Source organism: Amphiura filiformis, chromosome 9 (genome assembly GCF_039555335.1).
Source record: "Amphiura filiformis chromosome 9, Afil_fr2py, whole genome shotgun sequence".
In the NCBI taxonomy this organism is placed as follows: Eukaryota; Metazoa; Echinodermata; class Ophiuroidea; order Amphilepidida; family Amphiuridae; genus Amphiura; species Amphiura filiformis.
Window position 1 is genome coordinate 66,020,934 of NC_092636.1, and position 21,285 is coordinate 66,042,218.

The 21,285-nt window shown below is 38.2% G+C and overlaps 1 protein-coding gene across 3 annotated transcripts in view; it reads left to right on the top strand.

Moving 5' to 3' along the window:
- Positions 1-6,090: 6,090 nt before the first annotated feature.
- Positions 6,091-21,285, top strand: part of LOC140161333 (phosphatidylinositol-3,5-bisphosphate 3-phosphatase MTMR8-like) — a 32,542-nt gene continuing 17,347 nt past the window's right edge. The window contains exons 1-3 of one of the 3 annotated variants that reach the window (XM_072184815.1): positions 6,091-6,256; positions 15,556-15,672; positions 19,812-19,974. In XM_072184815.1, coding sequence (XP_072040916.1) covers positions 6,233-6,256; positions 15,556-15,672; positions 19,812-19,974 — 304 coding nt within the window. In that variant the 5' untranslated portion in view covers positions 6,091-6,232. Of the gene's footprint in view, positions 6,257-11,230; positions 11,291-14,436; positions 14,535-15,555; positions 15,673-19,811; positions 19,975-21,285 lie in introns of those variants that run through there. The other 2 variants (XM_072184816.1, XM_072184814.1) reach the window with 2 other exon arrangements.

Consider the following 21,285-nt stretch of genomic DNA (forward strand, 5'->3'; position numbering starts at 1 on the left):
AAATTGAGTTCATAAAGTTACACAACCCCCCCCTATTAGCAGCATCTAAAATTACATAACCCCTCCCCCCTATTGCTGCCAAAAAATACGTAACCCCCCCTCACATCGAGAAATACATTTTGCTGGTATACCATGGCCGGATTCACCTTTTGATGGCCCCTGGGCATAGCAACATGATTGCCACCTCTGGCTCTTCGTATAGAAGACACACCTCTCCCCACAATTGTAATCCAAGTTTTTTTCCAAGCTGTCCCCAGAAAATATGCTATTTCAATGCTAAACTTCACTGAGAGAGATGTATCGGAGTCACCGAGCCGGGGGGGGGGCAAAATTTCCAAATCTCCCACTGATCATGATGCAGTCATGGTCCATGGCAAAGGCGATTCGACCTTTGTGGCATTAAACCCAGTTAACAGGAAATTAATCCAGTAAATCGATTCAGTAAAGCAAATAAGCTCATGCATTCGATCACTAACGGCAACAAGCTTCGGTCGATTACCCCAGCTAGCTGCAGCGTGTGTAAACTCTAATTTGCATAGAGGCTGTACGTGAAATTATTGATTGGCTCCAAACAAAGGATTTGAACCGGTGCACGTAATCATGGCGCAGTGCAGTCCATTCAATCAAATGTTGTCATCAACCTATTTGATCGCAGTGCATTGTTATGTGTGTGAGACGAACTGTCGCGGTTGATTGCAATCAAACAAACGATGTCTTATGTATTACTTTGTTCCGTGATGAAAATCGTGATGTTTTATTCAATCACTCTTGAAAAATGTATTTCTTTTGTAAGCCTATTACTTTGTTTTGTGATGAAAATCGTGATGTTTTATTTCATCACGCTTTAAAACAAACGATTTCTCATGTATTACTTTGTTTCGTGATGACAATTTTGATGTTTTATTTCATCACTCACGAAAAATTGATTTCTTATGTATTACTTTGTTTCGGGATGAAAATCGTGATGTTTTATTTCATCATCACGCTCTAAAACAAACGATTTCTTATGCATTATATTTGTTTTGTGATGAAAATCGTGATGTTTTATTTCATCACGCTCTAAACAATAATTATAGTTACATGCATTTCAAGAAAAAAATCTTATTAAAACGGTAGGCCCTATGTTGTTTAGAAAAAATGTAGAAAGTGATGATGATGATGATGATGTCGATGATGATGATGATGATGATGATGATGATGATGATGATGATGATGATGATGTCTCCAAAAGTGTCCCGGTTTGTTTTTCTTGCCCTAAATCGTGCGTATCTATTAATAAGGCACTTCAATAATCAATAATCAGTCCCGTGACGGCCTCCACTAACTAGCTACTAACTTGGGTTTATGGGCGCTGATATTTCATGTTCACTGTCACTTATTTATCAGAAAAGTGCGACCATTTGTCAATCACCTACAGTACCCAATTTCGGCATACTATATAAGAAACTCATCATGATGATTGCCAGAGAATAGTTAAAATGTAGCTTGTACCGTTTTTTGTGGCATCCTTCAGAAGTGAGCGGTCCGATACCAATATTTTCGGTCAAATCTCCATTCAATTAACACGGGGAGTTGGCTAGCTATGCCTTGCCCTCACTCATATTTTACAAAAGTGCGACTATTTCTGAACATCTAACCTAACTGTAATTTTAGGTCATGTTAGAGAAATATATTTGCTAGAAGTTTGGAGAATTCGCTACTTGCACGGTTCCGCCATTATGCACTATGTGCGGGAGAGCCTCGAACTGGCAGCATACATGAAAGGAAGAATTATGTAACCTTACACAGAACGTTATGACTAGTTCAATTCCCATTCATGTATGCTGCCAGTTCGAGGCTCTCCCCGCACATAGTGCATAATGGCGGAACCGTGCAAGTAGCGAATAGCTAACATATTGGCTGGTTATTTTTCACACAGTGATGTTAACTAGGCACGTGTATGGCAAGCTAAGCGGCTCAGAACGTGGGACTAGCTACGCGCAGCTTCTTTCTCGTTACGTGCAGCTTATTAACCAATCAGATTCGCGGTTTTAAACACGTGGAGCTGATGTAAACATCCTCTCTCACAAATATTACGTTGTTAATTTTTGTAAATGAAAATATCTGTAGTATATCAGCAAAAAATGGTATAGGTGCTATTAAAGTAATATCTGAACAGAATGATGATTGTTCTATATTTAGGGGCTATCATTTTCTTCGGAAGGGATCCCAAATATAGGGGTCATACTTTTTGGAAAGAAAAATATAGGGGAGGGGGTCATAAATTGATAATGACAAAATGTAGGGAGTCACAAGATGACTACAGATAGTGTGTTTATTGTATTCAAAAGACTGATTTCAATACAATTTTAGCCTGTCTAGGGGTACGGTGTATCGGTGGTGGGTGTCGGGGTCATAACATTTTGATGCCGAAATAGTGAGGGCCGCAATTTATTGACGCCGACTTTTTGTAAATTTAGGAACCGCCCCTCCCCGTTCCGAAAAAATTGATGACCCATTTTACTCTCTCCATATTTACACAGTGGCATGTGATATCGCTTTCCCTGCAATATCTTTACACAGCGCTTTACATCAGTAGTTGTTGTTGTTTGACCTTCATATCCCCTGCACCGTTAATACAGGCCGAGTATAAAGTGACTTGCTATTAAACACGGTGTAAACTTGGAAACACTAAATAAATATGCTTTGTGTCATTTTAGCCAGGCATTAGCAACATGTTCTCTTGACACGTGCTGTGATTTGGCCTCCTTTACCCGTGCGTTATCTATGCTAATTCCGTAAATTAATTACAAGATAATAATTGTGAAAGAGGATACCTATAACTATACTACGCGCAGCTAACGACCCAACCACGTGATTAAATTTGACTATTTTGATTGGTCAAACAGCTGCTCGTAACGAGAAAGAAGCTACGCGTAGCTGTTCCACGCTTTTGGCCCCCTTGGCTTGCCATACACGTGCCCATTCTTCCAACGTAGATCATTTGTAGGGGTCACGCGTCAATGGTGAGAGCACTGTGTATTGGGCTATTCCAGAAAATAGGTGCACACCCCCTATAGAGGAGTAAATTTTCAATCAAAGAAATGTCCGGATTTCCAAGTCTGCTTTCTGAAAACGACTGGAATTCCAGTTGCCAATGTTACTGGAAAAAGCTTGGAAATCCAAAAAAATGAAGGAAAAATAACGGAAATGTTGAAAATTAGCTCTCAAAGTGAGGATTTCTGATTTTTAACTATTTTTCTGCCGGATTGTTTTGCCTTTGGGCACTTTAAAAGTCTGGATTTCCAACAATCACGACTGGACAAAAAGACCGGATATCCGAACTCCTCTATAGGGGGTGTGCATCTATTTTCTGGAATAGCCCATTGTGTATAGGAAAACGGACAGTAACTGCAGTATGTCTGCTACTAAAAGAACATTACAGGGACAAATGCGCTTGAAGCGCGCGAAAAAAAAGCTAAAATGAACAAATTAAGGACAATATGTGCCCTAAAATCATTCCAAAGGATGATGCATATGGCTTTCACAACTTTTGGTTAATTTAGTCCCAGTATTTTGATCCAGTATACAAGTTTTATGCTTTTTCCAAGCATCAGAAGCTATCAGAGGAGCTGCCCTAGCACTCATATTTATGATTTACATTATAGAATGGATGGAATTATAACTCTCATTTTTGACATTCGTGTTCAAGTTCAAGATGAAAAAAACACCAGAATTTACAAGGGCACGTCTCGCAGATCTACTCACAGAATGGTTTTTTGATACTAAAAAATGGAATTAATTTAGGGTCTAAAATAGACCAAAAGGAAGATGCAAATCATAAGTTTTGTCACAATACATCTGTCGACTGAATCCAGCACTTTTTGGTGAGAGAGTATTAAGTTTATGACACAAATGCGTACGAAGCGCACAAAAATGTTGCCATATTGAAGCTATAAACTCAAAATATGGTGTAGGAATAAATTCGCGCGAAGCGCGCAAAAATTGACATTTTTGTGGCTAAAATGGCCAAATATGAGGTAAATATTGTAGTGAATCATAATCATAGTGAATAATTTAATATTAAATTTCACCTGACCCCCCCTATCAGGAAAAATAAAATCACATAACCCCCCCTGTTTGTTAAAGTGAAAATCACATAGCCCCCCTACATTTTTCCCGGCCCCCTCCCTGTAAATAATGAGCGGTCCCCTAGCTCTCCCCGTTCATAAAAAAAGGAGTGCCTCTTTCGGCTTCGTGGCCCAAGGGCCCTTTTCATTATAATTAACGGGCTATTTAGGCACCCAGAGCTAAATTTCCAAACGAGCCAAGAAATGCTTACCCCCCCGACCAGCCAAATCACTCCCTTGCCAACCCCTCCCCCTCAGCCGGTGCACATGGGGGTGGTCTTGGGAAATATTTATATTTGTACGGGGGTGCTATAAAAGTAGACTTCAGAATGTTGCATAACGTGCAAAAAAAAAAACACCCGATGACCATACCGTTCAACCCTTCTCTACACCATTTTTACTGTATTATGGTGTGACCCATCATTATACCTGTAATTAAAGGGTGACATTGACAAAAAAGATTCACATCGAACATGATACGTACATGAAGCCTACTTTCAATTTACCTATTTAGGCCTATTTCAATGTAAGTAGGCCTACTGTCATCAAGGGTGAAAATAAGAGAGCTTGAACCAGGGGCCACTTCGCCAAAAAAGTGGCGTGTGGTTCACCAAGATTTGAAGAAACCAAGGCAGTGCCACTTCCCTTTACAGCTCTTTACCAAGGGGCCAATAAAGATAAAGATATGCTGGATGGGTTAAATAAGCACTAGTTTTCTATACTTTTTGGTTCAGTATCCAGGGGGCCAGTTTTGTGAGTGTCCCCTGGTCAACTACAAATGAGATGGAACCAGGGGGCCATTGCAGAGTTGGGCCAAATGGCTCCCGTCTCCCGCTTAACTTCACCCTTGACTGTCATGAACAGTGTGATTCCAAAAGGCTTTGGACACACTAGCGGTGATAATAGGTGATGGGTCATTAATATACCCAACATACAACAGCCCATCTCAATGCCATGCCATCCATTAGGATTTTGGGATGTCCCCCATGGAAACAATTAGAGAAGATAGCCCCCCTCCGGTCATTCTCCCGCTTCCGCTAGCTGCCTAAAATTGGAATGACACATGATTTTTAAATTGTAAAGAAACTGATATAAAAAATGGTCAAAATACAGTGATACTGATAATAATCAGTACTTCATGAAACATGAGTGTAAAATGTCAATACTAAAGAAAAACAAAGATATTGCAGCTTTTTCAGCAGACCAGATCTGACACAAACCTCGAAATTTAATAAAGTTACAGACAAGACAATTTTCAACAATAGACCTATCTCTGACATGGAGTATTGATCAAAATACTATCCTCATCTCCCATGGAGCTTCATTGGAACACTTCACGCGAGGGCACGCGACACCATTCATGACACCAAAAACTTCTTAAACCGCCCCCCCCCCTATTCAGAACTCCAAAAATGTTATGTCCCCACCTCCCCAACATATTTCCAAGTCCCCCCCCCAACTTTTTAATAAGTATAGTTGGCTTTTGCTATGAAAAAAGGGATTAATCCAGGCCCAATTACTGATAATTACCCCCTTTGGTCAATTACACTTCCAGCTGGACAAGCCCATCCCAATGATAAACCACAGCAGACAATCCAAAAGATAGAAATTATTGTTGGTACCGGTAATAATGTTATTATGAAACCTGTTGGCACAATTTGTGATAGTTCTATAATGGGAAATCAGCAGGAGCTAATTGGAGGGATTACATGTAGTGGTTTTGATTTTTATACCTAGCCTATTTCGTAGAGCAACCAGATTATTTCTGAGCACTCGATGTTCACTTGTCACTTTATCAATGTATAGGGATTTACTAGATTTCGTCAATAGGATCTTTTCTATATCAGGTTAACATTAAAACTGGCAACCTACAAGTCTACCCTTCAGTCTCTTACTCAAAGTGAACTCAATCGTTTGATGCAGGCAAACAACAGAAAAAGATATATCACATTTGTTTAAGAGACAGTCATAAGGGACCGTACGTAATTTTGCTGTACATATTGAAGCTGTAGTCGTTGATAAAATTATTCATTTTATCATGATTTGACTCAACTTACAGGACCTAAATATCCGTGATTGAGCAGTAGACATTTCATTTAGTTTGGAAACAAATCCGATTGAAAATGGAGCATATCACAACACCAAAGGTAGGTCAGATAATCGCCGGGTAGCGGCTCTCGGGTACGATACTTTTGACTGTGTCACTGACTGCCCATGTAATCTCTGTGCAGGCAGTGCAGTGTGTATGTACACTGCAATTGCAAGGCCAGGGCATGTATTTAAAATCATACATTTTTTATATCGGAACCCTGTGTCATTCATTGGGCAGTGGCCTCAGTCCGTCAAGGGAAAGCTGGGGGTACATTTGGCCTGAAATGTCAAAAATCAAAAAGTGCCGGAAAAGAACACAAATTAATGACATTTAAATTTTAATATCATACATACAGTTTATGATTTTCAAGTGTGCCAACTGACAAGTCAATACTCTATATTCCAGGGTCGGCATACATGTACAGGGGGGTGGGACGTGAATGATGTTGCATTGCCTAGACCCTGTGCAGTGCCTCGTCTTCCGGTCCTCCAGCCAGGTCCGGGATTGATGCCGAGGTACTCACTCCTCCGTCACTGTCACTACGATCTGTCTTGACTGTCCTTCTCCGCTCCGTACGAAGCTGAAGGTCTGGGATGTCTACCTTAAACCTTTCCAGCCCCCAGGGTACACATAAAATACCACTTTTTCTCATAAATACCACTTCCTACCATTCCTCACGTGAAGATGAGACTTAAACAAAACATATTTGGTGCATGTTCGTAAATTTTGATCACATTTGCTGAGGATATAAAAGACCAGACTTGTGACTGTTATCGTCGCTGTGTTTTGAATTCTTCCTATAAATAGATGCCGTCAGTGTGACGTCATCACCGTGACATGAGTTCAGGGTGCCCCGTTTCTACATACGTTAGGTATAATACAAAAAAAATTGAACTTTTTTTGATTCTCATCAAAGTAATCTCATATTAAAGAGGTAAATGAAAGAAAACTGATGAGGCATAAATGAATGTCATACGACATGTGGTTGCGGAGATATGCTAATTTGAATGTCTCAATTTTTCAGCCAATTTCCTGTACAAACTTTTTGTGCATGCACATATTAAAATGCTTATAGGCCTATACTGTGCATTGTGAGTACACAATTTTAAGAAACAAGCACTTGCTATTTACTGGTACTGAACTGTAAATGTAATCCTAGATTGATTGAATTTGAATTGATGTGAATATAAGGGCCTATCATTTTCTTTTTTTTGGGGGGCCCAAATATACAGGGGGTCATAATTTTTTGGAAAGAAAAATAGGGGGTCATAAAAGTTTTGACCACAGATAGTGTGTTTATCTTTATTCAAAAAGACTGAATACAATTTTAGCCTCTTCAGGGGGTACGGTACATGACTTGTAAGGTGTATCAGTGGGTGGTGGGGAGAGGGGTCATAAAAGTTTGTTGCCGAAATAGGGGGGTCGCAATTTTATTGATGCTACCGTTTTGGAAATTTGGGAGCACCGCAGAAAATGATAGCCCCCTAATATACAAATGAACATGTATGAGTAACATTTTGTTTTATTTCTGTTTTCTGATGCAAATTCCAGCTTTGACAGAGGATGGAAACCAGGGACTGTATTTTGGAATTTGCAGGAGAGCATTACATAGCTCTTCTAGAGCCTTCAAGAGCTGTTTAGAACATTCACAATAAAATGTAGTGAGAGAATGGTCAACTAAGGAAAGCTAAAAATCACTCTCCGATTTAAGGAGAGCAGAAGAGAGCGATTGCTCTCGCTCTCCTCAAAAGGCAGTCCCTGGGAAACCAGTGAGGGCCAACAGCATATATGCAAAAATAAAGAAAAACTTATTCCAAAAAATGAAATTTGTGTTGAAGTGTCTTATTATTTTTTTGTCATTGAAAAACTCACGGTTCTGATACTGCCCACCCGAGTACACCTTTTCACTGATACAAGGGGGGGGTAATTTGTTTGAGGGGCACCCTTTAAAATGTTTAATTATTATAAGCACTAGCTGATACATTCACCCCCTCCCCCAGGAAATTGTTTTTGAGCAGGCACCCTTTGGAGCACTGGCTGGCGCATGCTCCCTATTCAAGATCATTGCGAAACTCGAGGGCCAGTTCACTTGATCAACAGAATGGGGTCACTCCTGCTCAAGTATGAACCCCCCCTTCCCCCAGCTTAAGTTTTGTGTTTGAGCAGGCACCCTTTGGAGCACTGGCTGGCGCATGCTCCCTATTCCGAAGATCATTGCGGAAACTCGAGGGCCAGTTCACTTGATCATCAGAATGGGGTCACTCCTGCTAAAGTATGAACCCCCTGCCCCCATCCCCAGCTTAAGTTTTGTCTTTGAGTAGGCACCCTTTGGAGCACTGGCTGGCGCATGCTCCCTATTCCAAAGATCATTGCGGAAACTTGAGGGCCAGTTCACTTGATCATTAGAATGGGGTCACTCCTGCTCAAGTTACCCCCCATGACGTGGCGTCATAGGACTACGCCCCATCAATTTGAACATTTAGAAAAGAAAATCAAATAGGAAAATGGCCAAAAAACGGCCTGTATCCCCACGCCATCATACCCGATGTGCCCACAGTCGTTCATGCGTCTATCATATCAAAAATCTGATAGCGCTATGCATGATGGGATAGGAATAGAAAAGGTCCAAATTTGCTTCTTCCCCCGACTCATAGTCGGCACAGAGTGAGAATCTATCCCAGCATCCACAGCATGAGCCCATTCAATTAGTATACACAAACCATGCCGGGTTAAACATGTTCACTCACTGGCAAAAGTCGCCAATTAAGTACTACACAAAGTCCCCAGTTCACTCACTTTTTGCGCAAGGCATCCATCCAATCTCATCAAACCAAACATTTTCATGTACAAAAAACTACCTTTTTTCACCGCGTGCTCCATTTAACTTACCGCTCAACTCCGTTATTTAGATATTTGGAGAGTAATTTCCGAATAAAAATAGATCAAAATCGTCACTTTCAAACCCACTAGAAAGTCGCCAAAATTTGCCGCGACCATGTGCGAATCATCTGACCTCTTCCGGGTTATGATCAAGTTCAACCTTTTGACTTGACCTTGTAAGCTTTGGAACTGTTTTTAACTCGATCTAATTCCCCAAAAATGTTTTTTCAAAAACATCGCCGTAAAATTTACTACCGGTAATGAATTTCCAAAATGGCGCCGGGTGCGCGATTTCCCTATGCTGAGAGAGGCTGAATATTGCGCATGCTCAGGTAAGGAATGCTCACATACCTACATACGTACAGCATTCATGGCCCTATGAAGAGGAAGGAACAACTAGGGCCATGATGTTTCGGGCTAGATGCCTGCCATGCCAGTGTCAATGTCATGAATGTGTGCCAGATATATACAACTTACAAGCCAATTCTGTCGAAAAAAAAAAATTAGGTAAAATATACTTGCCATCAGTAATGACGACGATGCCATACAACTCCAGCAAGATCTTGACAAACTCCAAGAGTGGGAAAAGACCTGGATGATGGAGTTTCACCCTGACAAGTGCCAGGTTCTGCACATAACCAAACGTCGCAATCCTGTGAAGCATGTATACAAGTTACAACATTCATGACTTTGGATTTCTTAAATTTACAGTACTTCCCTATGTATCATTGCAAGACTTCAGGTCAGTAGATGTTTATGATAAAGACTGAAGTCTTGCTTGCAGGACTCTAGAGGCATATGATACGGTACAGTAAGAAAATGTCAGATTTAATGCAAACCTGAGTCATTCCATGTCAAATCAACCAATTTGATGAAAATCTTGGCAGGTCACCCCCTCAGATTTTGCTGAAAATCATTTCTAGCATATCTCTATGGCAATAATGAACACATGAAAATAAAATAGTGCTCGACTCCAAGCGGTTTCGGAGATAGGGCTTGTCAAAATTTCACCCAGACCCCCCCCCTTTTTGCTCTAATAATGAACTGCATCATCGAGATCCCAAGTCAAACAAGTTTGAAATTTGAGACCCTTAATACATGTATGATAAGTTTCATTTTCCAGCTAAAAATTGTTTTTGTTCAAACATAGAACTTTCCTTCTAATATGTGTACATGTACATCCATATCAAAACGATGCACTTGTCGGCTGCTACATGTGTCTCATTTCACATAATAGCTAGGAATAAATACCAGACTCATTTCCTTAGTGGAGGTCACTTTAAATCATCCCAAGTCACATGGTTTAGGAATACAGAGAACATTCCTTATATAATTCGACTTAGAGGTGATTTGAAGTGACCTACACTTGTTATGAGTCTGGTATTTGCTCCTAGCTATTATTTGAAATGAGACACATGTAGTGGCCGACAAGTGCATCCTTTTTGCACATATGTTATGTGAGATACAGCGTAGAATGCACACATTTGTGAACATGTGTTATTGCACAAATTCAAATTCAATTTTATTAAAATAAACATGATTGGTCAGATCTGAAAATGTTGCAGATCTCTGTGCCGTATGCCCTCGCCAAAGGTCAAAATTCCCTATTTTCTGCATGCCAATGTCACCTGATTTTCTGAATAGCATATTCCTCAAAGAAGAGGTAATTCCATGTAGCTTGGGATCTCTTGATCTTCAATAGGCTTCGAGAAAAAACACAATTGTTTTGACCAAAAATGCGAGATTGCAACTACTATACAACGCAATTTATAACAAAACACTGAGCCGGTCTGACCAAAAATACACTTACATGTGTCGGGCATGTATACATGTTTCATCCAAATGGTTGGCTGGCTGCCTGTTGGGGTGGGTGCCTGTCTGTCTGTCTGTCTGTTGGCTGTCCGGGCAAAAGCAAATTACCGTAATCTACTGTCCCCCCTGTGCAGCTCAAATGCAATAATCGATAAACTTCAATCTTGGTATGGTGATAGGGTATGGTGGCCTGATGTGCTGTATAGTTTTTTGTCACATTATTTGCATATTTATGAATATCAATGAGCTTATTTGCATAATATTGTGCCTATATTTTCATTTATCATTATCTAATTATGCCAATCATTGTTTCTTACAGTGAGTCAAGCTAACTTGCACGTGATTGACAGCCAAGTTGCAGAGTTCAAATATAAAATTGTTGAACATGATAAAAATTGTAAGTTTTTTTTTTCAAACTAACTAACACCAGAGCAGCAGTTGTAGCATCCCAAAGGTGGCAGCAGGGGCTTGAACTGGCTTATGATTTGCACTTATTATAGGGCTAATCAAAAAAAAAACCACATTACCCTTTCTCCCTCCCTCCCTCCCTCCCTCCCTCCCTCCCTCCCAAGGCATTAGCCAGAGGGGTGTCCAAAATGGTCAAAAATACCTTATTCTACAAAATCAGGGTGTCACTTCCTATTCACTCCATTATAAAAATTTTAGGGTGTCCAAATTGAAAATAGGGCATCCAAATGACACCTGGACACCCCTCTGGCTAATGCCTTGCTCCCTCCCTCCTTCCCTCCCTCCCTCCCTCCCTCCCTCTCTCCCTCCCTCCCTCCCTTCAATTGTTCCTTCTTTCTATCTTTCAATCTTTCTTTATGTACTCATAAATAAATTTAATTTATGTATCTCACCTGGATCTTTCCTTCCTTTCATAAATTTGTTCATGTACTTGTTATACTTATATTTACAGTATAATTAGTATATAATGTGTCCTATTTGTAATCCCTTCCTTCCTTTCATTCCTTCATTCTTGTGCATACATTCATTCATTCATTTATCCATTCATTCATTCATTCATTCATTCATTCATTCATTCATTTACTTTACTTTTTATTATATGTTTATTTACCAGTATTTATTTATTCATTCTTTCATTGGCAATATCAGTCTGGTTTGACAACAATAGCTTTATAAATAAAGAAGGAGCCACACATAAGTTTTGAAACAGTTCATCAAATCATGTTATTATACATTAAAATTGTCTTAGGAAATTAGTTAGTGACTGCTCCCCGGGACAGCACAGTACAAAGTGATGTTAATAGCATGTACTGGTGTGGAAACATGGTTGCAGGTAGTCGTTGACAGACACTACTAGTATGTACTGTATACTACAGGCTGTATCAAACCATAGATAGTGAAGGAGACCTATGATCAAACCCGAGTATCAAAATGATTGCTCTCCAGCTGTTTTCAATTTCTGTGAATGTTTTAAACAGTGTTGCTGAAATGGGTCAGCAATAATATTGAAATTGTCAAGACTGACAACTTTAAATAATAATTTTAGGTAAATGGGAATAGTACATTCTGTGAAATAATGATTAGACTAAGCCTTGTTAAGGGCCTCAGATATATCACAATCTAAATTGGCTGAGAGTACCTGTGCATCAGTTACGGACTTGGTGAAGCGGAAACGATTCTGATATAATGACAGCGGAATAATTGTTGAAGTGTGCTGGTACACAGATGTAGTGCATGTTAAATCACCAACATTTATTTTATTTTAATTAAATGACATACTTTCTGCAGATGCACAATAACAGTAATCATGCGCGTATTTTGGGGGGCTTTGGGGGCGCCAGCCCCCTGGGGTAAAAGCAGAGGGCGGCCAAAATGAAGGCGGCGGAAGAAGAAGGGCGGCAAAAACAGGGCGGCAAAAACTTAGGGGCGACAAAAGGATTAGTAAATAAAAAAAGGCGGAAAATTTTGATAAAGCATAACATTTTTTGAAACTAGAGCGATAACCGCACCATAGCTGAACCATGTGGCTTCGGCAGTATATTGTGGTAGGCCTATACCACTGTCACCCGGAGTCTGTAATGGACATAATCTCCAAATGCTACGAAGGTATGACTGGCGATTCATTGCCGTTTTAATATACCTTGGTGGTGGAAAGCTGGCATTTTGAAAACTTGAATTTTGACCTCTGTATGACCCCCTTAATGACCTTAAATGAATTTTAAAATATTTAAAACATGTTAAGAATGTCATACGGATCATTGCATTTAAATTTCAGCTCAATTGAAGCATTTTGAAAACTTGACCTTTGACCCCTTTATTGCCCCTTAATGACCTTAAATGAATTTTAAAATATTTTCAACATGTTTAGAATGTCATAAGGATCATTGCGTTTAAATTTCGGCTCAATCTGAGCATTTTGGAAAACTTGACCTTTGACCCCTTTATGACCCCTTAATGACATTAAATGAATCTTAAAATGTTTTTAAAATGTTTAGAATGTCATAAGGATCATTGCATATAAATTTCAGATCAATTGGAGCATTTTTAAAAACTTGACCTTTGACCCTTTTATGACCCCTTAATGACCTTAAATAAATTGTAAAATGTTTTAAACATGTTTGGAATGTCATAAGGATCATTGCATTTAAATTTAAGCTCAATCTGAGCATTTTCGGTTAAAATGACCTTTTTTGACCCCTGTGACCCCTGGATCACCTCTGACGTTTGGAAATAGTTTTATTATATTCTTTATGTTTTCCTCTTTCATATGACACCACTCACGGGGTCATACCTTCGTGGCATTTAGAGATATGTCCATTTCAGACCCAAAGGTTGCCGAGTAAGGAAGTAAGGAAGCAAGGAAGGGAGTAACATAGACTACTATAGGCTGAGACCATTTCATGGTTCAGCAAAAATGGTACTATACATCAAAATGTGCTGCTTTTAGGGCGCTAACGCCTGAAACCCTTTAACATGCAAGGACTTTGTGTAAACTTACCAACCATCAAATCCAAACTCTATGCATTTATGAACCACAAAAAAATAATGAGGAACTTGAATAGACAAAACACCCCTCTGGCCTCCCCTCATCAGACCCTTAAATCGTTTTGATCTTCCAATTTTTTAAAAATCCTTTATTGTGTCATCTGCTATATTTGTATACAAAGATGTATTAAAGGGGTACAATAAAGGTTTGGTTGTTTATATTGGGACACCCTATGTGAAAGTCACGTCCCAGTTCAGAGGGACTAAATCTCCCTACTTAGTAGAATCTATGGTTCATGTGTTGTAAACGAAGGGTTCCAACACTATTTCCTCAAGGGAGATTTGCACCATGGCTTTACTAGACTACATCAAAGTCTAATCATAGTCATATTGCATGGAATATTACATCATGTTGTGGTCTTCGTCAAAGACCTGCAAAGTTTCCCTTATATTTAGCCAGATTTGACCAGACTTTTTCAGCTTCCAGTAATTGGTGGACTTCAAAAAATGTTATTCCAGGAAACTTATTTGTACCTAAATTTATAATTCTGACTAGTGAAGATCAAAGGATGTTGAAATGGGTTTCCAATGTATCTATCATGTTGCAAGACATGAATGCGATATCATACAAAAAAAGAAGAAGCAAGTCATGTACTAGTACTACCAGAATTGAACCACAGAGAACACGGGTAAGTACTGTACATAATGACTCGAACATGTCCTGTTTGTATGCACACATAATACAGGAACACCGGCAGACTGAGACACTTAGTAATAGATCTAGAATAATGAAAGTTGATGTTAAGTTTCCCGTCACATATTTTTTGTCGAGTGATGAGGTGACTCTTGTATTATTGTTTGACTGTATTTCATTACCTAAATCACTTCAATTTTCATTATTGACTATATCCTCTACAGTCTACTATACATGTATGTAGTACCGTACTAAGACAAAGTGCTGAAATCATCAGTAAGGCATGTGTTACATAAATTTTGAGAGTTTATAATTTTGATTATTTCCATCTCAGTTTTCAAATAATTGTCTTTTTAATGACTATGACAAAATGCAAAAGTCATGCGGGCAGTGCCGGGAAACTAAACTTTTATTCACTTGCCTGATGTTCGCTTGCATGAAAAATTTGTGAATTTCATGAGTGCAGTTGAATCGCAAAATTTTCATGCTTGTGAATATTTTTCCTTCCTATAGACCTTTCATGTCGCTTTTAATGATGGGTTCTCTCCAAAAACGCAATATTTTTGCAGTGAAAATATCATGCTTGACAGTAATACAGTGTTTGTACAAGTTGAATATCGGGGGGGGGGGTCAACTCTGATTTGGGTGAGGATATGTGGCTGGGACTCTGAAAAACTAACATGACTTTAAACTAACTTTGACAAAAAAACACCTGAAATTATACCAATTTTTGGAAAAATTTTGTGAATTTTGCTTTAAAAAAACAAAGAAAAATTGGCATTTAAAAAAAACCCTTTCTATTAAACTAAATTTTCATGAAATTGAGGGCCATCAAGGAAGTTAAAATGGCTGAATGCACACTGAAACTAAACTAAATGGCTGAAAATGCACCCGGAATCTCGCCCACACCTCCCCGTACCCTCATATCCACAAAGAACCGTACCCACTGATCAGTTGAATAATATTGAGTAAAAGTTAAATGATCAAGTTATTGTATTTTTGATTGTTCTTTTCAGATTGAGAGTGTGCGTCTATTGGATCGGTTCAATGCACGCAAGCCGGCAGTTGGAACCTTGTATTTGACTACTACTCATCTCATCTTTGTTGACCCAGCAGGGAAGAAAGAAACATGGGTATGTTATTATGTTATATGCTCACCTACTCGTATTATAGTCATGTTCATATTTTGAGTTACGCCTGGCATAAACTTACACTAACAGCGATAAAAATTCCATAGATACCGTAAAACCTCGTCTACAAGCATATAGAGTGATTCTGATGAAAGCTAAATTAATCCTGGTGGAGTTTGAGCAAATAAATGACAGATCCAACATCCAAGCATATACGAACAAGTATTATTGCAAGACCAATATTTTGTATGGCATATTTACACTAGTTTCGTATGAACTTAGTTTTCATCAAAAACACTATATATGCTTGTAGACAAGGTTTTACGGTATTTTCCCTACTCCTACCGTGTATTCACACTTGCCTACTCCTAGCACTACGCTGACCAGTTCCACCAAGCATTCATTTCTGGTCCGTATAAACATTGGTTACCACTTCTGGTGTTTCGATGACCTTTTTCAACCATGCGAAATGTAAGTTCTTAGCTTTCAACCAAAAAACTCACACCGGGTGCCAGGCGTTCATATTGCAAAATACGCCTGGCGGAGATTACACATCTATCGCTACTCCTGACTTATGTCAAGAGTAAATTGTCAGATTTACGCCAGGCGTTCCTTACGCTGACCATCATTCACACTGCCGCTACTCCTGGCTGCGCCTACAGTACTGCTACTCCTAGCAACTTGCGCCAACCTGGTTTATGTCAGACAATGTGAACGCAACTATTGATGAGGACAATATTGTTAACATTGATGAACAGGTTAGCTGGCTCAGCTGGTGACATTTCTAGCTTGTTGAGTTACATAAATAGTAACTGTCAAGACTGTCTGCTGGGAATTTTCATGCCACATAAATATTCACAAGTATCATAGCCTAAAGTTTAAATTATTGTAGAGAGCTTGGGAAAGTTGAGTGTGAGACCCAAAATGTGATATCTGCTGTTTTATCATTTTTGTTTATTCTTTCGAATGCCCTACCCCGGTACCATCTATTCCATTTAATGTGCATCTGTATGCTTAGTTCTTTAATTAAAAGACCAGCATTGAAAACTTACAGTGGTAGGGTATTCTAACAGAATTACAATTAATTGGATGAATCAATGTAATAGTTTTCAGCAAGGTTCTGCAGCAGTCTGTCGTTTGGTGCTGTTTATGGCGTAATCATGGAAGTGAGGTTCTCATGATCAGATAATTGAATCACGTCATCACATTGGCACCTCATTCGCTGGTCAAGTTTCATAGCATCGTGTGACCTAGTTCTTTGTGATAATCAGAAAGAGCAGACAGACACTGCTGAATGAATTTGCTGAATACTATAGGTGTTGTTGGTTGTCTAGAATAAAATATTTAAAACTAAATGTAGCTTCATGATTTCACAGATGAATGAGAGTTTAGCCATTTTGATGATACCAAAATTTCTGTTCAGTCATCTGGTCATCTGGTCATCTCAAAACTAAAATGTTACTGATTTTGACAAACAAGTTGGAGCATTTGATATATCGTACATGTATTCATTGATTTTGAGATACTAGTGGTGCATCATCAAAGTAATATTCTCTCAGGCAGTTCAAGTGAAATTATGATTTCAGCATGTAGCTTTTATGATCTCTAGGCAAGGACATTAAAAGGAAAAGGAAATTTATATAGATTTGACTTGATAATGTTAATTGACTCAGTCAGCTTGATGGCATCGCTTGCATTGAAAATGTCAAGCACGGTTTAGCATGCGAACACAGCAAGTAGTGCAGAACATTAATTCTAAGAAATCAATGGCATGAGGATACAGGTTGCTACTGAGTGCATGTATCAATTTCATTTTTGTATAAATTTGAAAACTTATACATCAAGCCATCATCGACTTAGAGTTGTATTTTGGATTACGACCGTAGATTAGCATAAATTAATTTCTTTGGTGGGTGTGTAAACTGGATCTGCTGAATTTGATTCTACATTCACATTCAGAAAAGTGATTAGTTTGTTTTGCCATAACTAAACTTCTAAGCAAATTCTCCATCCAAAATGTGGGCCTTTTAATTTGCTTTTTAATGTTTGAAGAATCCATCTTATTCAAATTCACTTCAAATGAATGATGATGAAGTCATCATTGGAATTACGACTTTATGAATTATAATTAATTACGTGAAGACTGTAGCTGTTTTTAGTCGATTATGGCTTTAGTGGAATCGATTGTACGACTTTTACCCAATGTAAACGGAATATTAGTATAAGCACCAAAATAAGTGTACTATAAATAGATGGCAGAGTAAGCATATATTGCATGACCTCAACTACATGTATAAGCTATGTATGAGTAGCATCAACTCATACAGATCTAGCATGTTTTTATATTTTTAAACAGAATATGCTAGGAAAGATTAAACCTGTCCTCTCCAAACTAGATGTTTGTTATGATTGGCCAACTGATTATCATCCATCCATGTGATATTTTCCATGGTATTTTGAAGAACTTTTACTAGACTGTCAGCATGATTTTATAAAGTATATCTTTTCCTTTTGTACCGTACTTTGTGTACACAATCCATATTGGCTAAAAACTTAATCCAATGTTACATCCGATGTTACTGATCTGAAATGTTTTTGAACAGTGGACACTGGACAGTGGTCATGTTGAGACTGCCTGGTGGCTGGTCCTGGTCATTGAATATATAATCAAGCCATTTGTTTTAGATTTTATAATATTAGAGCTCACATCTTAATCCAAAATATGGGAACCAAAGCATTTGTTGATGCTGAATTCATTCACACACTTTTTTGGTCACCCCGTAGTTGTACAGTAGTCAGGTCAAAGTTGTTGTATTATCTTCAAGTAATTAATAATTTCCTGCTTGCTGCATGACAAGCTAAACTGAGTGCACAGTAGACTGTGTATCACAGCTACAACAATGTATTTTGTAAAAAGCAATAAAATCACTTCTCAATTTGATCTAATTTATTAACCTAGGTAATTAGGAAAACACTTGTTAACATGTTAATTTTATTTTCGAACCAAAAATGCCATGATTTATTTTAATATTTGGTACTAGAGTGTATGTGTGTGCCCAATTGTTAAATCTTTGGTCCTCAAATTCCGGTTTCTGAACCATTTGCAGCTCAAACATTCAAAATAAAAAATAAGCGAAATATTTAAATGTTCAGTGGTACAGCTCAATCTTATGCCACCGTTATGCCACAACAGACATCAGTGTCCCTGATGCCAAATGGCCTACATGTACTTTGAGCATTTATAATCTCTTGACTAAGTTGTACTAAAAATTAATGAGGTTCAGACAGGACTGGGCAATTTAGGTACTGGGGTATTTGTATACTTGGGAATTAAATCTTACTTGGGATTACAAATCTCTCCACCAACAGTAGGGTGCATCTCTTGCCCCTCGTGTTACTCAAATTTCTTGTCCCTAGTCTCAAAATGTGCCATTGGTCAAAATATTACCCCATACCAAATTTAAAATTATTCCGAAGTCGTTTAGGGGGGCCTCCATGACGTTGAAATTGTTGGTCAATGGCCATACCATATGCATAAGGCAGCTATTTTGTTTTGCATGGTTAACATTAGAAATGACAGCTGCCTTATGTATTTTGTTCATGTAGTTAGGACTATTATGAATCAAGATGTTAAAAATAGTCTAACTCAAAAAAATTAAACATAATTTTCAATATTTTCAAAAGACTCTCGAAATGCCATGTGTTTAATGTTGCCTATGGACTGTAATTTTATTTGGTTTAAGTGTTTTTCAGCACCTTAGTACAATTGTTTGGTTTTAGGCGCTTTCTAAATTTCAGTTGTATATTGTATTGTATTGTAAGGGAAATTTTAATTTTGCAATTAAGAAATATATATTCAAAATTGTGGAAAGTGCTTTTGGGTGAAATTATGCTATTCCCACAAAATTATTGTTTAGTTTGTCACCTGAACATTCTTATTACCAGTCCTAAATTCTGTTCTAATGTTAAAGATATTTTAATACAACTTGCACCCCAGGTCACTGTGAACACAGGTTGAGAACTGCCTTGTTTCAAAGGCTTTTTCCTTCTCTTGTTTTTCAGAGTACGGTAGTGCGACTATTTTGCTTCTATGTTTCTTGTTTATTTTTAATACATGTGATTTTGATATCATTTACCTCTAGATAATGCACATGCATGTTGCATCAATAGAGAAGTTGTCATTGACGGCAGCTGGAGCTCCCATCCAAATCCGATGCAAGACATTCCAGATGGCTACATTTGTCATTCCAAGAGAGAAAGACTGTCAAGAATTGTACAAGTCACTTCAGAAACTCTCTAATCCAGGTAAGAGTGCACAGTTAATTCCAACAGGGATGCAAGTTTTCCTGCTTTTGCAGGGATTCAGGCTTTTTGTTACTCCAAATTTCCGCACCTTTATTTATTTACGGCCCGTTTTGAGGCTTTTGAGGCCCTAAGTTGCACGCTTTTTCAGGCTTTTCCTGCAAAATCAGGCCACTTTCATCCCTGTTCCGAGAAGACTGGACTGACTCCTTCGTCATCTACATACCATCTGCGCATGTTATAATGCTTATTAGTTACAACCAAAAATATAGCTTTCAAAGAATGCGGAAAATATTCCCCCATGATTTTAGTTGCAATCTGTAGAGGAACTTTGATGTGTTTGTGCGTGCTGTGTTACAGGATTGCACATTGAATGTTAAAACTGACAATTTTCATATAAAGCCCTAATGCTTGTAATAAGACTAATTTCAGATTATGCATTCTAAATTTTCTAATCTAGTTTATAAACATTTATCAAAATTAATATAAAATATTAAAATTAATATGAGCAAACTCATAGCCTATACTGAAGATTTTGAATACCGGTACTCAGACTTGTGGCAAGTCTTTGAATTTTTTGACTGCAGTTGTAAGAAAATGTGCAAAAATGCATGTTTTTTGCCCTATTTCCAAAATTTGGCCAAATATTAAATTTGACCTTTGTTGCTAGTTCCAGCTAACAGATTATGATTGAGCTAGGTTTAAATATTAGGCAAAACAAACAGGATGATATTTCTTTTTAAGAAATCATTGCTACAATTTTCTGGAATCAGGAGTACGGTAGGGCGCATAAAGTCATTTTGGGTGGCTGGTATCTTTTACACTGTTGACTAGTTATCGATAGCATATTTAGTTAGTGCGACCTCACAAAAAATGATGGACGTCAGAATCACCTCAAACTTGACCTTTTAATGAAAGTATTTTGACAATATTAGATGGGCTGTTGATAAATTTCACATTGTGTTTGTTGTAAAGTTGCTGGGTGGGCGCTTATAGGAGCATGGGCGGTTAATGGAACGAATACGGTTGTTTATGGAATACAGGTGGAAGTGGTTTTTAAAATCCCATGCATATAATCCTAGGACAAAGTGCTCAATGACATATATATCTATGTGATATGCACAAGCCAATTGCTCTAAACAAGCTATAGAACATCAAATTTAATAATTAGATGAAATGAGATGATCAAATTGAATTGAAATTAACTGAATTAATGTAGAAAACTGAATCTTAAAAACTAAATTGAAAGAAATGAAATGAAACATCTTTATGCAAATGGTAAAGGTAGATTTGTTAATTAGCATCTTGTAAATT